This window comes from Rhinoraja longicauda, chromosome 12 (assembly GCF_053455715.1).
Source record: "Rhinoraja longicauda isolate Sanriku21f chromosome 12, sRhiLon1.1, whole genome shotgun sequence".
Taxonomy (NCBI): Eukaryota; Metazoa; Chordata; class Chondrichthyes; order Rajiformes; family Arhynchobatidae; genus Rhinoraja; species Rhinoraja longicauda.
Window position 1 is genome coordinate 54,757,346 of NC_135964.1, and position 25,841 is coordinate 54,783,186.

The 25,841-nt window shown below is 47.1% G+C and overlaps 1 protein-coding gene across 3 annotated transcripts in view; it reads right to left on the reverse strand.

Moving 5' to 3' along the window:
- The window catches only part of LOC144599028 (homeobox protein PKNOX1-like), a 67,709-nt gene that overhangs the window by 25,912 nt on the left and 15,956 nt on the right, over positions 1-25,841 (reverse strand). For all 3 annotated transcript variants that reach the window (XM_078409765.1, XM_078409764.1, XM_078409763.1), the window contains 3 exons: positions 16,579-16,712; positions 13,518-13,689; positions 872-1,042 (listed from right to left, as the gene is read on the reverse strand). In XM_078409765.1, the coding sequence (XP_078265891.1) occupies positions 872-1,042; positions 13,518-13,689; positions 16,579-16,712 (477 nt within the window). The remainder of the gene's footprint in view (positions 1-871; positions 1,043-13,517; positions 13,690-16,578; positions 16,713-25,841) is intronic.

A 25,841-nucleotide genomic window follows, 5' to 3' on the forward strand; every position in this document is an offset into this window, starting at 1 on the left:
CATCTGCCACATCACTATGCATTCCACAGGCATGTGTATGTCCTGTGGACCAATGCTATCCTCTTCACTCTTTACACTTCCAAATTTTCTGTAGTCATAACATTGTGTGGTCTGAACATTTTAGAATTGTTACCTGTGCTTCCAAATCCAAGTTAGTAATAAATAATGAGAATAACACATTCCAGGAAATATCACACCTTCCCTCAGTCCAAAAATAATCTGTCCAAATTGATTAAATAAGTTAACAGCCCTGTTCCCAAAGGGATAGGGGGAAGAGCAAATATAAATTAGTCCAATGATTAAACATTTAATCATAATTTGGGATCCAATTAGAAAAGTTTTAGAAACACACAACTCCCAAATATAAAACCATTTCCAGATTCTCATTATTAGGTGTGTAGAAAGGAACTGCAGATGCTGGTTTATGATCAGCCATGATTGAATGGCAGAGAAGACTCAATGGGCCGAATGGCCTAATTCTATTCCTATATCTTGTGAACCTATATCGAAGATATACTGGAGATATACCGAAGAAATGAAGTTTAAACCAGAGTCTGAGGAAGGGTTCCGACCCAAAACATAACCTATTCCTTTTCTCCAGTGATGCTGCCTGATCCACTGAGTTACTCCAGCACTCTGTGAAGTCACCTATCCATGTTCTCCACAGATGCTGCCTGAATCACTGAGATACTCCAGCATTTTGTCTATCCTTATTACTTCTTCATGTTTCTAAAATTGAATATGATATTCAATACTTGAAGACCCAGCGTTATTTATCACATTTTCACAGTCGTAAGACCTTTAGTTAATGCACTCATGGTGGGTTGAACTTGGGAATCAGACAATTTGTAGAGGGGACACCATTTCTTACCTGAGTTTGAACAGAGGCATAAGGTCCACCAGGATCAGAGCTCAGCAGGTTTTCACTGTTCATTTTAGTTTTTAGACAAGCAATGTAACGGTTACAGAAATCTTTGCACAAGTCGTTAACTTTCTCTAGTTCCAATAGATGAATACGCAGCACCTGGATTGCTTTCACCATCTGCAAAGCAACAAAAGGAAAGACAAATTAAGCAGAAGACAACACAAAGAAGTTGAGCTAATAGATTGAACGATAACACTGTATAACAGTTGAAGTCGAATTAAAATTAAAGCAATCACAATGTTTTTTGAGGCTTTATATTTACCTAGACTGACAGAATATGCATCCATGCTGAAGGAATTAAACACTAAATTCCTCAGTAGAAAAGGTATAAAGTTGATTCACAAAACTTGGATTGTTTTCTCTGGAGCATCAGAGCTTGAAGTGAGACCTGATAGAAGTATCTAAAATGATGAGAGGCACAGATAGGGCAGACAGTCAGAACCTATTTCCCTCGGAGAAAATGTCAAAGACTAGATGGCATAACTTTAATCAGAGGGGCAAAGTTTAAAGGAGATGTGTGGAGCAGATCTTTTACACAGAAAGTGGTGGGTGCCTGGAATGTATTGCCAGAGGTGGGAGTGGAGGCAGATGTGATAGAGGTGTTTAACAGGCTTTTAGATGTATAAGGAAAGGAGAGATATGGATCACATACAGGTAGAGGAGATTAGTTTAATTTGGCAACGTTTGGCACAGACACTGTGGGCCGAGTGGCCTGTTCCTGATCTGTACTATTCCATGCTCTAATAATACACATGAATTCACAAAGTCCTGCACGATAGGCTGCTCCACTATGTTCAGGCACATGGTATTATTTTTCTCCAGTGATGCTGCCTGACCTGCTGTGTTACTCCAGCACTTTGTGTCTATACGTGGGATCCAAGGTGTGGCAAACTGGGTCCAAAATTGGCTTGGTAGCAGGAGGCGGAGGGTGGTGGTTGTGGGGTGTTTTTCTGACTGAATGTTTGTAACCAGAGATGTAGTGCAGGGATTATTGGTGGGATCAGGAGGGTTTAAACCAGTGTGACGGGGAGTGTGAACCAGAGTCAGCCACAGGCAGTGTTTGAGGGGAAGGTAGAGGCGAAGTCAAGAAAGTCCAGTAGCAAAAACTAGCAGGGCCAGGTTAATGAATGTTGAGGGAATGATGGTCTTGTGTGTATTTACTTCCATGCAAGAAGTGTTATGTGTAGGTGGAAGAGGATAGAGTCTAGGTTAGTACATAGAATTATCATGTTGCAGCCATGACAAATACTTAGTTGAGCAAAGGACAGGACTGACAACTTGACGTTAAATGTGACCGAGAGAGATGTAAAAGAGTAAGAAGAATGGCATTACTGAGAGTACGCTACGGCTGCACTCTTTGGAGGGCTTATCCAGCAAGGCCTTAAGGGTAGAACCAGAATAAGGAAGGTGTGATCATTACAATGGGATTATCCTGTAGTCATGATTCTGTAAATTTTAAGATAGCTATGGATAAAGATAAGACTGGTACTCGGGTGAAGGTGCTAAATTGGGGTAAGGCTATTTACAACATTATTTGGCAGGAACTGAAGAAAGTAGATTGGGAGCAGTTGTTTGAGATTAAATCCACATCTGACACATGGGAATCTTTGAATGGCCAGCTGGTTAGAGTTCAGGACCAGCATGTTCCTGTGAGGATTAAATATAAGCTTGGCACGGTTTGGGAAACTTGGATAATGAGAGATATTATACATTTAGTGGAAGGCTTTCTGAAAGTACAGTAAAGGTTTGTTGGCCATGATGTCTATGCCAAACATGATGCCAATTTAAACTGCACATCTGCCTGCATGTGATCTATGTTCCTCAATTCCCTGCCTGTTCATATGTCAGTGTAAATCCCTTTTAAACATTGCGAGCACACCTGCTTCCACTGCCACCCCTAGCAGCGCATTCCAGGCAACCACCACTCTCTGTAAAAACTGGCTCCGCACATATCCATTAATCTTTCCCGTTCTGACCTTAAACTGATACCCTCCAGTATTTCTGGGCCTCTTGTAATTTTATAAACTTCAGTTTGGTCTTCCTCAGCCTCCAACGCTCCAGAGAAAACAATCCAAATTTGTCCAACCTCTGCTTATAGCTAATACTTTCTAATCAAGGCAACATCCAAACAAGAAATTGGAAGGTCTACACGGGATATGCGCATTAAGGAAGTAGGTAAAGACAGAGAATTCTACTAGGACTGTTTAAAGATACAATACAGAAAATGCTTCCCCTGTTGGGTAGTGAGTGCAGGAGTTGCGAACTTCATGTGTGTTCAGAATGTAAAGCCTGATGTGAGAAAGAATCCTTCATACAAAAGTCATCAAAATATTTAATTCATTGTAAATGACTTACAAAACGAGTCATTTTGACAGAAACCATCTCCAATGTGCATCGACACTAAAGTAAGTAAGTAAGGAAGAAAGGAATATTGTTACAGAACCTCTGTGGGTTGTGAACGCCAGACATGGACATACCAACGAGCTGCAACAATCATGTGCTGGGTGGAGCCGGGCAGTGCTGAGCAGACTCACTCACTCACTCACTGAGCCCTGCTGGCAGCTGCTCTTCCCATTGCAGCTGTTGCTGTAATCGTTTCCCACAGACTGATTTTTATTAATTTCTGGCTTACAAAAGATTTGGGTTACAAAGTGTTCTCAGGAACAGACCCTTCGTAACCTCGGGACTACCAACAATAAAAGCGATATTGAATGATGAATCATCCTGGATTTTGTGGCACATGTGGCGGCGCCTAATGGCTGCGGCTCGCTGGCAGTCTGTTTGTCTTTTTTCCCTTTTTGTTTGGGTGTTGGTGTTGGGGTAGTTTTTGTTTTTGGCTGTGTATGTGTGGGGGGTGGGAAACCTTTCTTTTTTTAGGTCTCTTCCTCGGGGCGAGGCTCGGCCGCGGGGCCTTCCATCGCCCGGCGAGGCTCGGCCGCGGGACTTAACATCGCCGGCACGGCTCGGCCGCGGGACTTAACAGCGCCCGGCGCGGCTCGGCCGCGGGACTTAACAGCGCCCAGCGCGGCTCGGCCGCGGGACTTAACATCGCCGGCAGGCTCGACCGCGGGACTTAACAGCGCCCGGCGCGGCTCGGCCGCGTGACTTAACATTGCCGGTGTGCCTCGCCCTCGGGACTTAACATCGCCGGCGCGCCTCGCCCTCGGGACTTAACATCGCCGGTGCGGCTCGGCCGCGGCACTTAACATTGCCGGTGCGCCTCGCCCTCGGGACATAACATCTCCGGCACGGCTCGACCGCGGGACTTAACAGCGCCCGGCGCGGCTCGCCCGCGTGACTTAACAGCGCCGGTGCGGCTCGGCTGCGGGACTTAACATCACCGGTGCAGCTCGCCCGCGGAGCCTTCCATCGCCCGGTACGGCCGCGGGACGTTTCAGCGCTCGGTGCGGCTCGGCCGCGGGGACTTCCATCCCCTTGCGGGGACTGTGCGGGTCGGTCGCCTCGGTTGGGGTTGAGCTGTCTGTCCGTGGGAGGGGCATGGGGGAAGAGAGAGGAAGTTTTGTTGCCTTCCATCACAGTGAGGGGGTGTTTGGAGTCACTGTGATGGATGTTTGTGTTGGGGTCGTGTATCTTGTGTTCGTTTTTTTGTGTTCTGTGACTGCTGGAAATGTAATTTCGTTCGGTATCTCGGTATCGAATGACAATAAAGCTCTGTATTCCTGTATTTAACGTCAGCTGGAATTCAGTTGCCTTGCTCCAGCCGACCTCCAGTCTGACTCCTCAACCTACTGTAGCTCTGCCCATCTAAAACATATGGACACACAAGAATTACAAGATCTGGAGCAAAACACAAGATGCTGGACAGCTTGCATAGCCATTCAGTTCACAAATGTGGCCTGACCCAATGAGTACTAAAGCACTTTGTTTTAATTAAAATAAAAATTGGTATTGATTTGTTATTGATATGTGTATGGAAATAACACTGTAAAATGTTGTTTTGCATGGATTCAGTCAAATCATACCATTGTAGTGAGTCCGATAGCGGATGGTTGTTGCAGTCGAAGTTTATTGTACAGTTCTAAAACTCCGTGACAATTCGCAACACTCAAAACTCTAGACAACTACCTAACGTCTTACCTATATGAGTTCAATGCTAGACTGACGAATCTACCGCGCTAGCGCACCTCGTGACATCGCTAGCCAATCCGAGGGTTCGAACTCTTCTAGCCAATCCCTATGTCCCTACATGACCCCCCCCCAAAACCCTCGATACCGTACCTCACGGGCGCCCGGACCGCCCGACCTGAACGCGTACGAAGAGGGGAGGCCGGTACCGCCAACGTGGCAGGAGGCGGGAAGGGCCCTGCCGATGGAGACGCCGTGGGAGGGGGAGGGAGCCTGCAGGTGTAGGCGTGGCTGGAAAAGGCAGAGTGAACCCAGCCGAGGGCGGTTGAGGCCCGAGAGGTGAGAGAAGAGACGCCGCTGGGGAAACAGGTGGGCCGGCCAGAGGTCGGCCCCGGTGAGGAGGTTGGGCTACCGGCACGGGACGGTCCTGGTCCAAGTGGGCCGGTTTGAGCCGGGAGACAGAAACGAGCTCCTGACGGGTTCCTACCTGTAACGTGAAGGTGACTGTCCCCCTTTTCAGCACCTGGAACGGGCCCTGGTAGACCGGCTGTAGAGGGGGGCGGTGGGAGTCCTGCCGGAGGAAAACGAACTCGCAGTCCTGCAAGTCCGCCGGCACTGCTGTACTTTCGTGACTGGAGGCTGGGACTGGGGCCAGGGAACCTACCCGCGCCCGGAGAGAAGCCAAAACCGACGGGACAGACGACGGCAAGGGGGAGGACAAGGGAATAATGTCACCCGGCACCCGCAGGGGTGAACCGTAGACGAGTTCCGCCGAGGAGGTACCCAGATCAGACTTAGGGGCCGTGCGAATACCAAGGAGGACCCAAGGCAGCTGGTCGGCCCAGTCAGGGCCGGTCAGGCGGGCACAGAGGGATGCCTTCAGCTGTCGGTGGAAGCGCTCTACCATCCCGTTAGCTTGGGGATGATAGGCGGTGGTCTGCTGCAAGCGGGACCCATACAGCTGCGCAAGCGCGGCCCAGAGGGACAAGGTGAACTGGGCGCCCCGGTCGGTAGTGATGATAGCCGGGACGCCGAAATGGGCAACCCAATGTAACGCCAGGGCCCGTGCCGAGGTGTCCGACAACAGAAGAGCCTCCGGCCAACGAGTAAAACGGTCGACCACCGTTAGAAGATGAGTGTAGCCCCTAGAGTAGGGCAATGGACCAACCAAATCCACGTGGATGTGGTAAAAACGGACGAGGGGAACCGCAAAATTCTGGTATGGGGGCTGGACGTGGCGGTGGACCTTGGAGGTCTGGCACGGGACGCAGGCGCGAGCCCAGGCGGCCACCTGCTTCCGCAGGTCGTGCCAGACAAATCGGGCGGCAACCATGGCCGAGGTCGCCCAGATGGACCGGTGTGCCAGGCCATGAATGGCCTCAAAAACCTTACGCCGCAGGGCGGTCGGCACCACCGGGCGAGGGCGGGGAAGGGAAACGTCGCACCAAAGTGTGGTACCCGTGGGGCCGCACGCCACCTGTTCCAACCGCAACCCCGAGGTGGCGGAGGCGTACGCTGCGGCAGTTCCTTCCAGGCGCTGAGCCTCCACTAGCTCCTGGAAATCCACCTCGCCCCCCACCGCAGCAACAGAGGAAGTGGCCGGCTGGGACAGGGCGTCAGCAACGGCGTTAAGCTTACCCGCGATGTGGCGAACATCGGTGGTGAACTCAGAAATGAGGGTGAGGTGCCGTTGCTGGCGGGCCGACCATGGATCAGAAACCTTAGAAAAAGCAAACATGAGGGGTTTGTGATCCGTGTAGGCAACAAAAGAGCGGCCCTCCAAAAAATATCGGAAATGGCGAACAGCTAAATAGAGGGCCAGGAGCTCCCTATCAAAGGCACTGTATTTCAGCTCAGGTCGAGTGAGCTGCCGGCTGAAAAATGCCAGAGGCTGCCAGTGACCGTTGACCTGCTGCTCTAAGACCCCACCCACCGCCACGTCTGAGGCATCCACCGTCAGGGCCGTGGGGGCAGAGGAGCGGGGGTGCACGAGCTTGTTGCGTTGGCGAGGGCCTGTTTAACTGCGTCAAAAGCCGCCTCGGCAGCTGTGGACCAGACCAACTCAGCGGGGTTACCCACGAGGCATTGAAAAAGGGGGCGCATGATCCGAGCTGCCGCAGGCACGAACCGGTGATAAAAATTCACCATGCCCACGAATTCCTGCAAGCCCTTGATGGTGGTAGGGCGGGGAAAAGATTGGACGGCGTCCACCTTAGCAGGCAAAGGAGTGGCACTGGCCGGTGTGACCCGGTGACCCAGGAAATCCACCGCGGACAGGCCGAATTGGCATTTGGACGGGTGGAGGATCAGGCCGTGGTCTTGCAGCCTCTGGAACACAGTGCGAAGGTGGACCAGGTGCTCTGGGACCGAACGACTAGCAACCAGAATGTCATCAAGATAAATAAACACAAAAGACAATCCGCGACCCACATGATCCATGAGACGTTGGAATGCCTGAGCCGCGTTTTTGAGACCGAACGGCATGCGCAACCACTCAAATAACCCGAACAGAGTAATCGTAGCCGTCTTGAGAATGTCCGGTGGGTGGACAGGGATCTGATGATATCCCCACACCAAATCGATTTTTGAAAAAACCGTAGCGCCCTCGAGGCTGGCTGAGAAGTCATGTATGTGAGGGATCGGATAGCGGTCAGGCTGGGTTGCAGCGTTAAGACGCCGGTAATCCCCACATGGTCTCCACCTCCCCAGATGCTTTAGAGACCATATGCAAGGGGGAGGCCCACGGACTATTTGAAGGCCGAACAATCCCCAGTCGTTCCAAATTCAGGAACTCCTCCCGAGCCATGGCCAGCTTGTTGGGAGGTAGGCGCCGCGCCCGGGTGAATACAGGCGGCCCCTCGGTAGAGATGAAATGGACGACCCCGTGCTTATCATGACTTAGACGAAGGGATTAAAAGTACCATTAGCAAATTTGCAGATGATACTAAGCTGGGGGGTAGTGTGAATTGTGAGGAAGATGCAATAAGGCTGCAGGGTGACTTGGACAGGTTGTGTGAGTGGGCGGATACATGGCAGATGCAGTTTAATGTAGATAAGTGTGAGGTTATTCACTTTGGAAGTAAGAATAGAAAGGCAGATTATTATCTGAATGGTGTCAAGTTAGGAGGAGGGGGAGTTCAACGAGATCTGGGTGTCCTAGTGCATCAGTCAATGAAAGGAAGCATGCAGGTACAGCAGGCAGTGAAGAAAGCCAATGGAATGTTGGCCTTCATAACAAGAGGAGTTGAGTATAGGAGCAAAGAGGTCCTTCTACAGTTGTACCGGGCCCTGGTGAGACCGCACCTGGAGTACTGTGTGCAGTTTTGGTCTCCAAATTTGAGGAAGGATATTCTTGCTATGGAGGGCGTGCAGCGTAGGTTCACTAGGTTAATTCCCGGAATGGCGGGACTGTCGTATGTTGAAAGGCTGGAGCGATTGGGCTTGTATACACTGGAATTTAGAAAGATGAGGGGGGATCTTATTGAAACATATAAGATAATTAGGGGATTGGACACATTAGAGGCAGGAAACATGTTCCCAATGTTGGGGGAGTCCAGAACAAGGGGCCACAGTTTAAGAATAAGGGGTAGGCCATTTAGAACAGAGATGAGGAAGAACTTTTTCAGTCAGGGAGTGGTGAAGGTGTGGAATTCTCTGCCTCAGAAGGCAGTGAAGGCCAGTTCGTTGGATGCTTTCAAGAGAGAGCTGGATAGAACTCTTAAGGATAGCGGAGTGAGGGGATATGGGAGAAGGCAGGAACGGGGTACTGATTGAGAGTGATCAGCCATGATCGCATTGAATGGCGGTGCTGGCTCGAAGGGCTGAATGGCCTACTCCTGCACCTATTGTCTATTGTCTATTATCGGAAGGTGCATCGAACCGCTGAACGAGGAGCTGCGGGAAGTCGGCGAGGACCGCAGTGAACTGACCGGGGGCCGTGGTGATGGCCTGGATCGACGGGCTGGGGTGGCAGGTGGAGGAGTAGCAGGCTCCATACTGCTAGCCGAGGGTTGTAGGCCCTTCCCGCGGACGTCTGCGACCAACGAAAAAGCCCAGAGGAAGTCCGCGCCCAGAATGGCCTGGCCCATGTCGGCAACGATGAAATCCCAACGGTAGGTCCCGGACCCGAAGGACATGGACATGACCCTCTTGCCGTAGGTGCGGATGGGACTGCCGTTGACCGCAATGAGGGACGGACCCTTCCTACCTGCTCGCACTTCGCAGTCGTAGGGAGGCACGATGCTAACGACCGCTCCCGTATCGACCAAAAAAACGGTGCCGGTACCTCGATCGGTGGCGTAGAGGCGGCGGTTGCGGCCGATCGAGACTGCCTCTACATTCGATCGGCCGAGGCATTTCCCGGAAACGAACACGGGGCCCTGCAACTTCGGGCTTCACTGCCCCACAGCTTGTGAAAAAAACACCAGCCACGCCTGTGCGGCTCTGTTGCTCGGGCCCGCTGCCAAATGGCGGGTGCTGCAGCCCCGTCTTGGCGGGCTGACTGAAAAATGGCGGCCGATGCGCCGCAAACTTGGCCGCGCGGCCGACTGCTGCTAGGCCTCGAAACCCGATTTACCGAGTCATCCCGAGTGGAGGCCTCGGTGACGAGCGCGTCGGCTTTTTCTGCGAATGCTACCGGGTCTTCGAAAGAGACGTCCGCCAACACTAACCTGAAGTCCCGGGGCAATTTCTCCCGGAATGCCGCTTCGAACATCATGCACGGCTGGTGGTCGCCAATCAAGGTCAGCATCTCCGTCATCAAAACCGACGGTAGCCGATCCCCCAGCTCCGGTAAATGTAGGAGCTTCAGAGCCCGCTGGTTCTGGCTACAGCCAAAAGTCCTCAGCAGGAGCCTCTTGAGCCCCTCGTACTTCTCAGTTTGGGGAGGGTTGGTCAGGTACCGTCCCACCCGCGCGGCCACTTCCGGCTGTAGGCAGCTTACCAGGTGGTGGAACTTCTCTTGGTCCTCCTCCACCTTCTTGAGGTAGAACTGGGACTCTGCCTGCACAAACCACAGGTGCGGCTGATGGGCCCAGAACAGGGGTAGGTGAACGCCGCTCGCGTTCTGCTGCCCACTGTTCGCTCCTACCTGCGACATGCTCTTGTGATCTTCGGATCACGTCGGGGTCACCAATGTAGTGAGTCTGATAGCGGATGGTTGTTGCAGTCGAAGTTTACTGTACAGTTCTAAAACTCCGTGACAATTCGCAACACTCAAAACTCTAGACAACTACCTAACGTCTTATGTATATGAGTTCAACGCTAGACTGACGAATCTACCGCGCTAGCGCACCTCGTGACATCGCTAGCCAATCCGAGGGTTCGAACTCTTCTAGCCAATCCCTACACCATACATGAATACTGTCAAGCCGTACATAAATAATATGGGTAGTGAAAAGAGAAAAATTACCACAGTGGTATATTAGAGTATTCATCTACTCATCCAGAACACAGATGATAAGGAACATGAATAGCAATACTACGTAGCAACAGACTAAAGGTATGGGTCTGCTCAGCAGTAGACTGAACTGATTGCAAGTAAATGGAAGATGAAGAGACTGCTTTTGCTAGAAATCTGAAAGAAAAGCAAAACATGCTGATCATGGTCAGCACAGACCTTCCAACATTTGATTTTACAAATTTAGAATTTTGATGTCCAAAATTCATAATTTTACATCAAAATTCATAATATGGCGCGTAATGCAACTTTTCAGCAAAAAAATGGTATGCGCGCCAAATGCGCGTACGTGTTGTGCTACATTCACGTGTGAAAAACAACTATTATTTCCAACAGTCTGTAGTTCTTGGACTACATGTACAATGTCAGGCCGATCATGAGTATATTCTGCTATTTATAGGAAGGTTATTGAACACAAATACTTTTTGCAACACAAAGAAAAAATTGTTTTGTTTTTTCTATTTTGCTTTTTCCTTACACATCCTAATTCTCTTGATATTGAATAGAAGAACAATGGTCATAAAATGTATGACTAAGTTATGAAGAAAGTTGATATATGCGACTCGACTAAGCATATGGAAGTACTTGCTGACATAAATTCGCACATTAATTGATAATCAGCCCAAAAAGGTGGTAATTGGCTTTTCTGCTGTGTTTTATATTTTAATCCCGTCTTAATTAATTAATATAGTTATGTAATCTTGCACTTAAATTAATATTTACTCTTACAGTTCCACCACTGATTTTCTGGCACTCTTGGTTCCAGAGCTTTGCTGGTTTATCCAGCTGGCCAAGGAAGTCAGCTATGGGGGTCAATGTGCTGGCTCCAGCTGGGCTGGAGTTCCAGAGCTTTGCTGGTTTATCCAGCTGGCCAAGGAAGTCGGCTATGGGGATAGATGTGCTGGCTCCAGCTGGGCTGGAGTTCCAGAGCCCCGACCGCAGGTTGCAAATTCAACCCACTGATCGGCCGTGGAAGTCTTGATGAGGTCGAGATTGGCTGCCTCGCCCAGCCTGGGTGCCACATTTTCAGGGAGACTTCCAGGGCGGGGGGATTTCTCACGGAACCCCTAGCGACCTCTGGCGGCCGAATTGACAAATTGCAATTACCGACTGTTTTGCGGAAAAATGGGAGGCAAAATCAGAATGGCGGAAATAAAATAAGAAAGCAGAAACTTTCCGCCAATTTCGGAAGGATTGGGAGGGGTGTCAGCAGGTCAGGAAGCAGTTGTAGAAAGAGGAAAAGAATGACTTAAAAAAAGATGCCGGTAATCTGAAACAAAAACATATCAAGCAGTATCTGTGGAAGGGCCTGTATCCACGCTGTCTGACTTTATGACACTAAAGTGAAAATGGTTAACAGAAATTAATAGGATTTTCATCAGTTATCTAAGTGGGCTAAGGAGTGGCTAATGGAGATTTTGCAGATAAATGCAATGTGTTGTATTTTGGGAAGTCAACCCAAGGCAGGACATTAACATGGGAGGGCTCTGGAGAGTGGTGTAGAGCAGAGAAATTCTAGGAGCACAGAGTTCCTGCAAATTGCGTCATCAGTAGATAGGTTGCCAAGAGTAGACTTGGGGCTACTCACTATCCCGCGGTCTAGGCTTAAGCTCAGGGGTGACCGCGCTTTTGCGGTTGCAGCTCCTAGACTGTGGAATAGCATCCCTCTCCCTATCAGAACTGCCCCCTCCATCGACTCCTTTAAGTCCAGGCTCAAAACTTATTTCTACTCCCTAGCGTTTGAGGCCCATTGAGGAGGCGCTGTGAACTGTTTTGTATGTGCTGATATGTTTGTTTCATTTTCATGATATGTTTCATTTTTTTCCTTAGTACCTAAACAGATGTACAACACTTTGGTCAACGTGGGTTGTTTTTAAATGTGCTATACAAATAAAATTGACTTGACTTGACTTGAAGAAGGCTTGGTGCATTGGCCTCATCAGTCATTGTATAGACGATGGAACGTTATGTGATAATTGTACAAGACCTTGGTGAAGAACCTTGGTACAAGACCTTGGGCGGTAAGGTGGCACAGCGGTAGAATTGCTGTCTTACAGTGCACTAGAGACCCAGGTTTGATCCCGACTACAGGTGCTGTCTGTGTGAAGTTTGTACGTTCTCCCCATGACCGTGTGGGTTTTCTCCGAGATCTTCGTTTTCCTCCCACACTCAAAAGACGCACAGGTTTGTTGGTTAATTGGCTAGGTATAAGTGTAAAAACTGTGCCTAATGTGTGTGCAGGACAATGTTAATGTGCGGGGATCGCTGGTTGGTGTGGACTCGGTGGGCCGAAGAGCCTGTTTCCATGCTGTAACTAAACAGCTCCTTACCTACAAACACATGTTCTTGAACTGACCTGCACAACCTGAATCCTACCTTAGCAACAAAACATTATGGACTTTTCTTGCACTACCATGAGCTTGTCTGTTAAATGTTTTTTTTTTTACTGATGTCTTGTTTTATTTTCCACAGTTTAATCTTTATGTTGTCCTGTAGAATTTATGTATAATTTAAGTTTTGGTATGTTGTCTGAGTCTAGATTTAGATTTTAGATTTAGAGATACAGAGCAGAAACAGGCCCTTTGGCCCACCGGGTCCGCGTCGCCAAGCGATCCCCGCACATTAACACTATCCTACACCCACTAGGGACAATTTTTACATTTGCCCAGCCAATTAACCTACAAACCTGTACGTCTTTGGAGTGTGGGAGGAAACCGAAGATCTCGGAGAAAACCCACGCAGGTCACGGGGAGAACGTACAAACTCCGTACAGACAGCACCCGTAGTCAGGATCGAACCTGAGTTTCGGCGCTGCATTCGCTGTAAGGCAGCAACTCTACCGCTGCGCCACCGTGCCGCCACATGCCTGAAGTGCAGATGCAAGCAAGATTTTCATTTTACCTGGACCTCACTGTACGTGCACGACAAGAAACGCGACATGATTGACTTGCCTTGACTTGATTTGACTTGGAAGGCTTCCTGAAAGTACAGTAAAGGTAATGTTGAAAGGAGCCAATTACAGGCTGAAGGCATTACACCACATCTCACCAGATTATCAATCTCTGGGTCTTCACTGAAAAATGGCTTTCCTTCCTTTTCCTGTTTGCGAACAAAGTTTTCGATGTCCACATCAAAGCTTGCCGAGGTGATGCATTCAGAACCTTGGGTCGACTGCTCGCACTTTTCAAAAAGAAGAGCCAGAAGTGGGAATAGAGGGTGTCTGCAAAGAAATACAGGAATAAGTGTCAGCTGCAGTGGCCTGACAAATATATTGGAGAGCCACGGGCCTAGTGAGAAAGAGGAAGAAAATAATATTCAAAACTACTACCAGGAGATCCCAGGGAGTATGAAAATAGGGTTGTACAGAGTACTGAGAAGCAGAGGTACCTTGGGAGTACAGGGAGATGGTGCTTGGGAAGCTGAAAGGGCTGAAGGTGGATAGGTCACCTGGGCCGGATGGACTGCACCCTGGGGTTCTGAAAGAGGTGGCTTTAGAGATTGTGGAGGTATTGATAGTGATATTTCAGGAGTAGTCAGGAGTAGTCCCGGATAATTAGAAAATTTCGAATATTACCCCGCTGCACAAAAAGGGAGCAAGGCAGAATAGTGGGAACTATAGGGCGGTTAGTCTGACTTCGGTGGTTGGTAAAATTTTAGGGTTCACGATAAAATAGGCCAAAGTCAGCATGGCTTTGTGAAGGGGGGGTCTTGTTTAACAAATTTGCTGGAATTCTTTGAAGAAGTAAATAGCAGGACAGACAAAGGAGAGTCAGTAGACGTTGCTTACCTAGATTTTCAGAAAGCCTTAGATAACATGCCACACGTTAGATTGCTTAGGAAGATAAAAGCCGACGGTATCAAAAGGCAGATACTAGCATGGATAGCAGGTTGGCTGGATGGCGGAAGACAAAGTGTGGATATATAGGGCAGACACTAGCATGGAGAGCAGGTTGGCTGGATGGCGGAAGACAAAGTGTGGATATAAAGGGGACTTTTTCTGGTTGGCTTCCAGTGACTAGTGGAATTCCGCAGGGGTCGGTGCTGGGGCCGCTACTCTTCACGTTATATATTAATGATTTGGACGAGGGGATTGAAGGCTTTATGGCCAAGTTTGTGGATGATACAAAAACAGGTGGAGGGGTAGGTAATGTTGATAAAGCAGGGATTCTGCAGAAGGACTTGGACAGGTTGGGAGAGTGGACAGAGAAGCGGCAGATGGAATATAGTGGAGCAAAGTGGGGTGTCATGCATTTTGGGAGTAGGAATAAAGGGGTAGACTATTTTCCAAATGGGGTGAGAATCCAGAAATCAGAGGTGCAAAGGGACTTGGGAGTGCTGGTGCAGAATTCCCAAAAAGTTCATCTGCAAGTTAAATCAGTAGTAAAAAAAGCAAACTCAATACTAGCGTTTATTTCAAGAAGGCTTGTATACAAAAACAGGGATGTAATGTTGAGGCTCTATAAGGTGCTGGTAAAGCCACATTTGAAATATTGTGAGCAATTTTGGGCCCCATATCTGAGGAAGGATGTGCTGGCTCTGGAGAGGGTCCAGAGGAGGTTTACAAGAATGACCCCGGAATGAGTGGGTTAACCTATGATGAGCGTTTGTCGGCACTGGGCCTGTACTCGCTGAGTTTAGAAGAATGAGGGGGGATCTCATTGAAACATACAAAATAGTGAAAGGCTTGGATAGAATGGATATGGAGAGGTTGTTTCCACTAGTGGGAGTCTAGGACGAGAGGTCATAGCCTCAGGATTAAAGGGCGTTCTTTTGGGAAGGAGACGAGGAGAAATTTCTTTAGTCTGAGGGTGGTGAATCTGTGGAATTCTTTGCCACAGAAGGTTGTGGAGCACATGGACATACAGGCAATGGAGCGATATGGACTATGTGCAGGCAGATACAAGTTGGTCTTAGCATCATGTTGGGTATAGACATTGTGGGCTGAAGGACCTGTTCCTGTGCTGTACTGTTCTTTCTGTTCTATAAAAGAGTAGCAAAGTTAAATTATTCTGGGGAAATAAGGAAACAGTAGCGAAACACTAAATGTATATAAGGAGCTTAAAAAAATTAGTATGTTAAAAAATAAGTACATAAAAAATATAATTAAAGGGATCGAAAGATGATGAATACCCATCTGGATGACTGCATCCTGGAGATGTGAAGGAGGCGGCTTTAGACATAGTGGATGCACTGATTGCCAACTTCTAACTCTCCTAACGTTCTACATTGGTTCCCCATTACAGATATTAAAAACTGAAGGATATAGGTTTAGGATAAGGGGGTGGTTTATACAGGATCTTGGGAAGGGGTTTAGAGGGGACCTTGGGAAGACTTTTTTCACCAAGGATGCTTGGAATCTGGAACTCTATGTATGTGTGTGGTGAAAGTGGGTACCCTGACATTTCAGAAGTATCCAGGCATAGGAGGCTATGCACTCTACTGGTAAATTGAATTGTACAATGGGTAATCTACAGTCAGCATGCACTCGGTGGGCTGAGAGACTTGCGTATGCTATTGTATATTTAAGAGTCAAACTGTTGGTGACTGATCTCCCTATAACTACAGTTTTTCCTAATACTACTCACACCATTTTATGTTTCACTCGTTACCTACCAATCTTTCAAACCACACTCGGGGGGGTAAGAATTTTATGTAGACATTTATACTATCTTCTCTTACAATGTAATTAAAAGCTTTCGTTTAAAAAAGTGTAGGATTAACCATGTTTAATTTTTCCTCTAAATTATCTCAGTACCTTATTCAATTTGTTATTTCCATGTGTTCTCAGTGAACCTCAGTTTGTGACTCGTATCACAGGGCTCACTAGCATCAACTTAAAACCCAGTATGAAGCACACATGATGAACTGGTGTAGAAAGTGAATTACTGGCAACCACATGTTAAAATATATCTCACTAAAGTAACATAAGTGCTGGGAGTGCACAAGGTCCACAGAGAAGGTGGCACAATGGTTCAGACCACTACACCGACGGGCTGGAGAGGCAACCTTTAAGTGATAAACACTCATTTACCAACTCAACCAATATTTTAATCTCCCCAAGTGTTTTTGCAGTTGTCTACACTGAAAGGCAGATCTACTCTATCTCTACCTGTAGATGGCTCCTTTATCAGCTTCCATAGATGTCTGAGACTCTGTGGGCACAGGGCTTGAGGCATCAGAGTCGGATTTAGTGCAGCTGGAAGCTGGCTCCGTGTTGCTGGTCATCTGTGGTACAACTGGCATCTGGAAACAAAGAGATCAAATGCAGCAGCTCAGTAAAGACTTCCAAACTGAATAGCAAACGTAAGCAAGGGTCTATCTCACTATAATCTGCAGCACACCCTGCAGCAACCCTCAGTTCAGCTTGTCACACCAGCACAATGAAAAGGACATGGAGGACAGTGAGACCAGTGTAGGGAATACGGATGTACAAGGGCATTAAGGTGGTTATGCTCCCAGGGCATGATGGGATCTGTCCCAGGTTATTGGGAGAGGCAAGAGTGGAAATTTCTGAGGGCTGGATGGGATCTGTCCAGGTAATTGAGAATGGCAAGCCTGGAGATTGCTGGAGCAAAGATCCTTGTATCTTCTCTAACTAATGCAAGGCCTCGGAGGATTGAAGAGTAGCCAATGTTGTTCCTTTATTTAAGAAGGGAACTAGAGATAATCCAGGTAATCAACAATATTAATATACAGAGGAATTGATGTCCATATCTCCCTGAAAGTGGCAACACGGGTATATACAGTGATAAAGAATGCACATCGAAGACATGACAAAATACTGGAGTAACTCAGCAGGTCAGGCAGCATCTCGGGAGAGAAGGAACAGGTGACGTTTCGGGTCGAGACCCTTCTTCAGACTGATGTCAAGGGAGGGCGCGGGACAAAGAAAGGTTGTAGTAGGAGACGGGAAGACAGTGGGAGAACTGGGAAGGGGGAGGGGAAAGAGAGGGCCAGAGGAGCTATCTAAAGTTAGAGAAATCAATGTTCATACCGCTGGAGTGTAAGCTGCCCAAGTGAAATATGAGATGCTGTTCGTCCAATTTGCGGTGGGCCTCACTATGACACCGGAGGAGGCCTATGACAGAAAGGTCGGACTGGGAGTGGGAAGGTGAGTTGAAGAGCTGAGCCACCGGGAGATCAGGTTGGTTAAGGCAAAGAGAGCGAAGGTGTTGAGCGAAACGATCGCCGAGCCTGCGTTTGGTTTCGCCGATGTAGAGAAGTTGACATCTGGAACAGCGGATACAATAGATGAGGTTGGAGGAGGTGCAGGTGAACCTCTGCCTCACTTAGAAAGACTGTTTGGGTCCTTGGATGGAGTCGAGGGGAGAGGTAAAGGGACAGGTGTTGCATCTTCTGCGGTTGCAGGGGAAAGTACCTGGGGAGGGGGTGGAGGGACGAGTGGACCAGGGAGTTACGGAGGTAACGGTCTCTGCAGAAAGCAGAAAGGGGAGAAGATGGGAAGATGTGGCCAGTAGAGGGATCCCGTTGGAGGAAAATGTTGGAGGATAATATGTTGTATACATTGGCTGATGGGGTGGAAGGTGAGGACAAGGGGGACTCTATCCTTGTTACGAATGGGGGAGGGGGAGCAAGAGCAGAGCTGCGGGATATAGAAGAGGCCCTAGTGAGAGCCTCATCTATAATGGAAGAGGGGAAGCCCCATTTCCTAAAGAATGAGGACATCTCTGAAGCCCTAGTGTGAAACACCTCATCCTGGGTGCAGATGCGGCGTAGACGGAGGAATTGGGAGTAGGGGATAGACTTTTTACAGAAGACAGGGTGGGAAGAAGTGTAGTCAAGATAGCTGTGGGAGTCAGTAGGTTTGTAGCAGGTGTTGATCACTAGTCTGCCTCCTGTGATGGAGATGGCGAGATCCAGAAACGGTGGGGAGATGTCAGAGATGATCCAAGTATATTTAAGAGCAGGATGAAAATCAGTGGTGAAATGTATGAAGTCAGTGAGTTCTGCATGGGTCCAAGAGGTAGCACTAATGTAGTCGTCAATGTAGTGGAGATAGAGTTCGGGGATGGAGGCCAGTGTACGCCTGGAACAGGGATTGTTCGACGTACCTGACAAAGAGGCAGGCATAGCTAGGACCCATGCGAGTGCCCATAGCTACGCCTTGGGTTTGGAGGAAGTGGGAGGAGTCAAAGGAGAAGTTGTTGAGGGTAAGAACCAGCTCTGCTAGGCGGAGGAGAGTGTTAGTAGATGGGGATTGGCTAGTTCTACGGTCGAGCAAGAAACGGAGGGCTTCAAGACCATCCTTGTGGGGGATGGAGGTGTAGAGTGACTGGCATTGCCTTCATCAGTTGGGGCATTGAGTACACGAGCCAGGAACATTTTGAGTATTGGGTGCTGTTCTAGTTGCCTCTTTACAGGAAGGATGTGGAAGCTTTGGAGATGGTGCAGAAGAGGTTTACCAGAATGATGCCTGGAAGTATTAGCTACAAGGAGAGGCTGGTAAAACTTGGACTGTTTTCTCTGGCATGCCGGAGGTTGGGTGGTCCTGGCGGTGGGGGCAGATACACTGGAGGTTTTTGAGAGGCTTGTCTGACCAAATTGATGGAATTTTCTGAAGAGACACCAAAGTGCACTGATGAGGGGCAGTGCAGCAGTTACAATTTGCATGCACTTCAGTAAAGTCTTTGACATGGTCCAAATGGTTTAGGCCTATGGGATCTAGTGAAAGTGGGTAAATTGGATCCAACATTGGCTTAGCATTAGTAGATAGATGGCGGGGATTTGTTTTTATGATTGGATGCCTGTGACTAATGGTGTCCAAAAGAGATCGATGCTTGGACCCTTGCTCTTTGTAAAATATGTGAAAGATTTGGATGTGGCTATTGGAGGCATGATCAGTAAGTTAGCAGATGACATAAAAGTGGTGGAGTTGTTGCTAGAAGGTAGTCCTTGGCTGGTGATACTGATGTGGTGGTAAAATGGGCTGAAAAATGGCAGACGGAGTTTAATCCTTAAATATGAGATTATGAATGCTGGGAGTGCTATTGAGGCTAAGACATCACACACCGTGAGTGGAAGGTGAAGAAAGCAAACAGGAAGTCTGTTTCACCAGCTGGGTAAACTCAAAGAGCAGGAAGGTCTTGGTATAAATTTATAAAATGTTGATTACGCCACAGCTGGAAAGTTGTGAGCAGTTCTGCTCTCTACATTATAGAAAGGGCATAATGCAGATGAGATTCACCATGACATGCCTGGGATGGAACATTTTAGTTTTGAGGAGAGACTGCATGGTCCTGATTTCACTCAAGTACATTCCTACACCCTCTATACTCCTCAAGGGATTCAGTCGATCCTTGCTGTCTATCCCTGACATGTGCCAAGTTATTTTTCTTGACTAGAGCCCAATATCTTTACTCGTCCAGGGTTCCCTACTCCTGCCACTGTAACTGGAATATGCTGACCCTAAACCCTCGTTTTTAAAAGCCTCCTACTCGCTTTAGCTGTAAACTGAGCCCTCAATCAATTTTTGAAAGTTCCTAATCCCATAAAAATCGGCCTTGCCCCAATTTAAGACTTGAACCTTGTGGACCAGTCCTACTCTTTTTCATAACTATTTAAAAATAAATAGATTGGTCCAAGTCAGCATGGATTTATGAAGGGGAAATCCTGCTTGACGAATCTTCTGGAATTTTTTGAGGATGTGACAAGTAAAATGGATGAAGGAGAGCTAGTGGATGTAGTGTATCTAGACTTTCAGAAAGCCTTTGAAAAGGTCCCACACAGGAGATTAGTGGGCAAAATTAGAGCACATGGTATTGGGGGTAGGGTACTAACATGGATAGAGAATTGGTTGGCAGACAGGAAACAAAAAGTTGAAATAAACGGGTCCCTGTCAGAATGGCAGGCAGTGGCGAGTGGAGTGCCATATTAATTATTTAGATGATAGAATTAAAAGTAACACGAGCAAATATGCAGATGACACAAAGCTGGGTGGCAGTGTGAACTGCGGAGGATACTAGGAGGTTTCAGGGTAACTTGGACAGGTTGAGTGAGTGGGCAGATGCATGACAGATGTATATAATATAGATAAATGTGAGGTTATCCACTTTGGGGCAAAAATAAGGAAGCAGATTATTATCTCAATGGTGTCAGATTAGGAAAAAGGGAAGTGCAATGAAACCTGGTTGTCCTTGTACACCAGTCACTAAAAGTAAACATGCAGGTAAAGCAGGCAGTGAGGAAAGCTAATGGCATGTTGGCCTTCTTAACGAGAGGATTTGAGTATAGGAGTAAAGAGGTCCTTCTGCAGTTGTACTTCAGAACTGCAGTACAAAACTCCAGTTGTACTTCAAAACTACACACAAAACTCCAGATGTGGTCTCACCAGGGCCCTGGTGAGACCACATCTGGAGTTTTGTGTGCAGTTTTGGTCTCCTAATTTGAGGAAGGACCTCCTTGCTATTGAGACAGTCTAGCGTAGGTTCTCGAGGTTAAACCCCGGGATGGCGGGACTGTCATATGCGGAAAGATTGGAAAGACTGGGCTTGTATTTAGAAGGATGAGAGGGGATCTTATAGAAACGTATAATATTATAAAAGGACTGGACAAGCTAGATGCAGGAAAAATGTTCCCAATGTTGGGGGAGTCCAGAACCAGGGGCCACAGTCTAAGAATAAAGGAGAGACCATTTAAAACTGAGATGAGAAAAAACTTTTTCACCCAGAAAGTTGGGAATTTGTGGAATTCTCTGCCACAGAAGACAGTGGAGGCCAATTCACTGGAGGAATTTAAAAGAGAGTTAGATAGAGCTCGAGGGGCTGGCGGAATCAAGGGATATGGGGAGAAGGCAGGCACGGGTTACTGATTGTGGATGATCAGCCATGATCACAATGAATGGCGGTGCTGGCTCGAAGGGCCAAATGCCTCCTCCTGCACCTATTTTCTATGTTTCTATAAAGAGAATTATAGTCACTGGTCCGCTTGTGCTCCCCCAGACAAAACATCCATCACCTGCCCTTCTTACTTCTAAGATCGAGTTTTGCCCCTTGGGCTATCTACATATTAATTGAGAAAACGTTCTTGAACAATCTTAACAAATTCCACCCCATCTAAGCTACTAGCACTTAGGCATCCCAGTTAGTATTTGGAAAGTTAAATTTCCCCACTATTCAAACATTATTCTTGCAGCTAGGTTTATGTATTGGCTTATTAAAAAATCCCTACATATTTGTTTTGGAAAATAACTGCAGATGCTGGTACAAATCGAAGGTATCACAAAATGCTGGAGTAACTTAGCGGGTCAGACTGGAGAGAAGGAATGGGTGACGTTTCGGGTCGAGACCCTTCTTCAGGCTGATGTCAGGGGGGCGGGACAAAGAAAGGATATAGGTGGAGACAGAAAGTCTTTCCAGGTGAGGCAGAGGTTCACCTACACCTCCTCCAACCACATCTATTATATCCGCTGTTCCAGATGTCAACTTCTCTATATCGGCGAGACCAAACGCAGGCTCGGCGATCGTTTCCCACAACACCTTCGCTCAGTCCGCCTCAACCAACCTGATCTCCCGGTGGCTGAGCACTTCAACTCCCCCTCCCACTCCCAGTCTAACCCTTCTGTCATGGGCCTCCTCCAGTGTCATAGTGAGGCCCACCGCAAATTGGAGGAACAGCACCTCATATTTCGCTTGGGCTGCTTACAGCCCAGCGGTATGAACATTGACTTCTCTAACTTTAGATAGCTCCTCTGTTCCTCTCTTTCCCTCCCCTTCCCAGTTCTCCCACTGTCTTCCTGTCTCCACCTATATCCTTTCTTTGTCCCGCCCCCCTGACATCTGTCTGAAGAAGGGTCACGACCCGAAACGTCACCTATTCCCTCTCTCCAGAGATGCTGCCTGACCTGCTGAGTTACTCCAGCATTTTGTGATACCTACATATTTGTTCCTCTGTCGATGACTATTATGGGTCCATATACAATCCCATCAAAGTGATCACCCCGCCCCCTTTCTTATTTCCATCTTATACCCACTGGATGATCCCCAAGAATATTAGGCTATTAAAATAATAAAGTAGTTCCAAAGTAGACTGTTAACAAACCAATTGCGTGGCAATTACGTTAGTGGGCACTGGGAGTGCACAGTACAACACAACTGCCATTATAGGTCTGTTCACAGCAATCATTATATGGAGACTTGCGTATATTCCTGGCAGACAGTATAAATTTGAGGGGAACTGACAAACTCTTTATCATTGATCCTTAATTCTGTCTTGATCTTGTTCACATAACAAACTGAACTTGACTTTCATACTAATTGAAAAATGGCTGGTGAACTGTTTAACCATCCTGTCCATAAAATAAAGACTGGCTCTTCCCAGACTCTTAAAGACCAACATTTTATTTAAAAGAGAATAAAAACAGCCACACTGGAAAATTGAAAAAAAAAGCTGCAAATGCTGGGAATCTAAAATAAAAATGAGGAAATTATGGAAATACTCAACAGATCAGGCTGAATCGATGGAAAGAGGGAAGACGGCTAATGTTTCAGGTGGAATGTCCTTTGTCAGACTTTGTTACCCCTGTTTCTCTTCCCACAGATGCAGCCTGACCTGTAGAGTATTTCTAGAACTTTTTGTTTTCATTTTAGCTGCACACAGTTCACAATATTAATACAAACTTGCTAAATATTGCAAAAGCAAACATGATTATAATTTTTTTTAAAATTTAGTTGAAGATGTAGTAAAATATTTAAAATTATTACAGACTTTATTTCTGAAAAAATTATAATTTTTATAAGCAAAGACTTTGGAAAGGAGAAATGATTCACTACTTTAAATCAAAACTTAAGTTCAAAAGAGTTTGTTTCCACAATTACATCTAAAATGTTACGAATATGCTCAAAACCATTTCTAAAACTATCTAACCAAATGCTCTGATTCAACCACCATTAAAGGCCTTCCCTGCTCAGGTAAACATTACGCTGATTAGACCAACCTCTGAAAACAGTCTGTTCCCACTTTGGGCCTTTTTCCAGAGGAGTGCACAGTCAACCACTTGGGAGTACAAGGACAATGCTATCTTTGAGGTACATTCCATCGGAGTAGCTGTCAGCCAGCTGCACGACAAGCTGAGATAGGTTTGCTTCTCTCACAGGAATGAACAGTCAAAGGCCTTATTAATAAACATTTACAACTTGCTAATGATTCTTTGATACGTATTTATACCCAATGGCAAAATACTGTTGCCGTGGGTAACTACTGTAATTACAGTAAGTGATTGAAGTTGTTTAAGGGATATACATTCCAAACCAGTTTGAGGGAGCAGAGAGAAACAGATTCCCACATTCTATCCAAGTACTGCATTCACAGATGGGGCCTGAGACAACCGCTCAGGCTTTTAACCCCTGCAGGGATTACCCTTTCCTTTGAAAAATGCAGAGGAATAACCATTCTGCATCAGAAAGAGGAAGGTCGGGGAGGTGGTGAAAACACGACAGGGGTAAGGGATGGGGTCAGAGTGGGGGGAGGGAGACTCTGGAGAGGTACCATGAGTGGATGATGGGAGCTCTTTGTACTGTTTCAAACTATCTCTCACTGCTCTTTTACACTTGCATTGTTCATTAGATTGCAACCATAAACAACTTTGCAAGATAAGAGACTACAGATGCTGGAATCTTGAAGAACAAGCAAGCAAGTCAGAGCAAAATGGACAGACAATCTGAATTTATCTGCATTAAATTCCACTCACCATTCATCAGTCCACTTGCCCAGCTGATCAAGATCCTGCTGTAATTTATTTCACTTTTTGAATTTTTAAAAAAGACTGTAAATTTACCCGATGTATTCCTCTCGTGATTTTGTGTACCTCCATAAGAACATCCTACATCTTCCTGCGCTCCAAGGTATAAAGTCCTAGCCTGCCCAACTTCTTCCCGTAGCTCTGGCCATTGAGTCTGGGCAACATCCCCGTAAATCTTTCCAGCTTAATGACATCCTTCCTATTGCAAAGTGACTTAAACTGAACACAGTGCCCCAACTATAATCTCACCAATGTCTTGTAGCATTGTAATATAACAGATCAACTTCTACACTGCCCAGGGGGCGACTATTCTCTGTGAAGATCCTACCCTGATCTGACCTCCCAAAATGCAACACCTTGCATTTATATGCATTAAACTCCATTCACCTCCAAGATCCTGCTATAATTTTTGATAATCATCTTCACTGTCTACGAAACCACCTACTTTTGTGCCATCTGCAAACTTACTAATTATGCCTTGTACATTCTCATCCAAATCGTTGATATAAATCAGCAATAGACACAACACCGATTCCTGAGGCGCATCATTCGTCACAGATCTCCATTCTGAAAAATAACCTTCCACCACCACCCTCTGCTTGCATCCCCTGTTATCTACCCTTCCTGAGCAGCCTACCTTGCTGAACCTTATCAAGGGCCTTGCTGAGGCCCATATGGACAACGTCTATGGCTTTGCCCACATCAACCTTTTTGGTTACTTCTTCAAGGTGTATGGTCACAGTATTTTTCTCAGCATAGAGGAGTCCACAACTAGAGAGCATAGTTTTCAGGTGAGAAGGGAAAGATTTAAAAGAAGCCCTTAGATAAGGTGCCACATGAGGCTGCTAAACAAGGTAGGAGCTTATGGTATTAGAGGCAAGGTACTAGCATGGACAGAATGTTGGCTGACAGACAAATGGGAAAGAGTGGGAAGGGGGCCTTTTCTGGGTTGCTGCCAGTAAATAGTGGTGGTCAGTGTTGGGTCTACTACTTTTCATGTTATATGTTAACGATCCAGATGAGAGCATTGATGGCTTTGTGGTCAAGTTTCCGGACAATACGAAGATAGGTGGAGGGGCAGGTAATAGCGAGGAAGCAGGGAGACTGTAGAAGGACTTGTGCTGGTGAGGGCAGGAACAGAGAGATCGGGGATATGAATGTATGGCTGAGGGGCTGGTGCAGGGAGCAGGGATTTAGATTTCTAGACAACTGGGATATCTTCTGGGGTAGGGGTGACCTGTACAAGAGGGACGGGTGCACCTTAACAGCAGGGGGACCAACATTCTGGCAGGCAGGTTTGCTAGTGCTACACGTGTGGCTTTAAACTAAGTAGTGGGGGGGAGGGGTTGACAAATTGGGAATATGAAGATGGAGTTAAAGGGGAAGCGAATACAGGAGAAAATGCAAAGGACTTTTAAACAAATGGGAAGGGAAGTTCTAGAAGGGATAGGAGAGTAAGGTCAGGGTCAATTGTGACCGGTGTGAGAGGGGAGGTGAATACCGAAATTAAAGTGTTGTATTTAAATGCGCAAAGTATAAAAAATAAAGTGGATGAGCATGAGGCTCAGTTAGACATTGGTAAGTATGATGTTGTGGGAATCACTGAGCATGGCTAC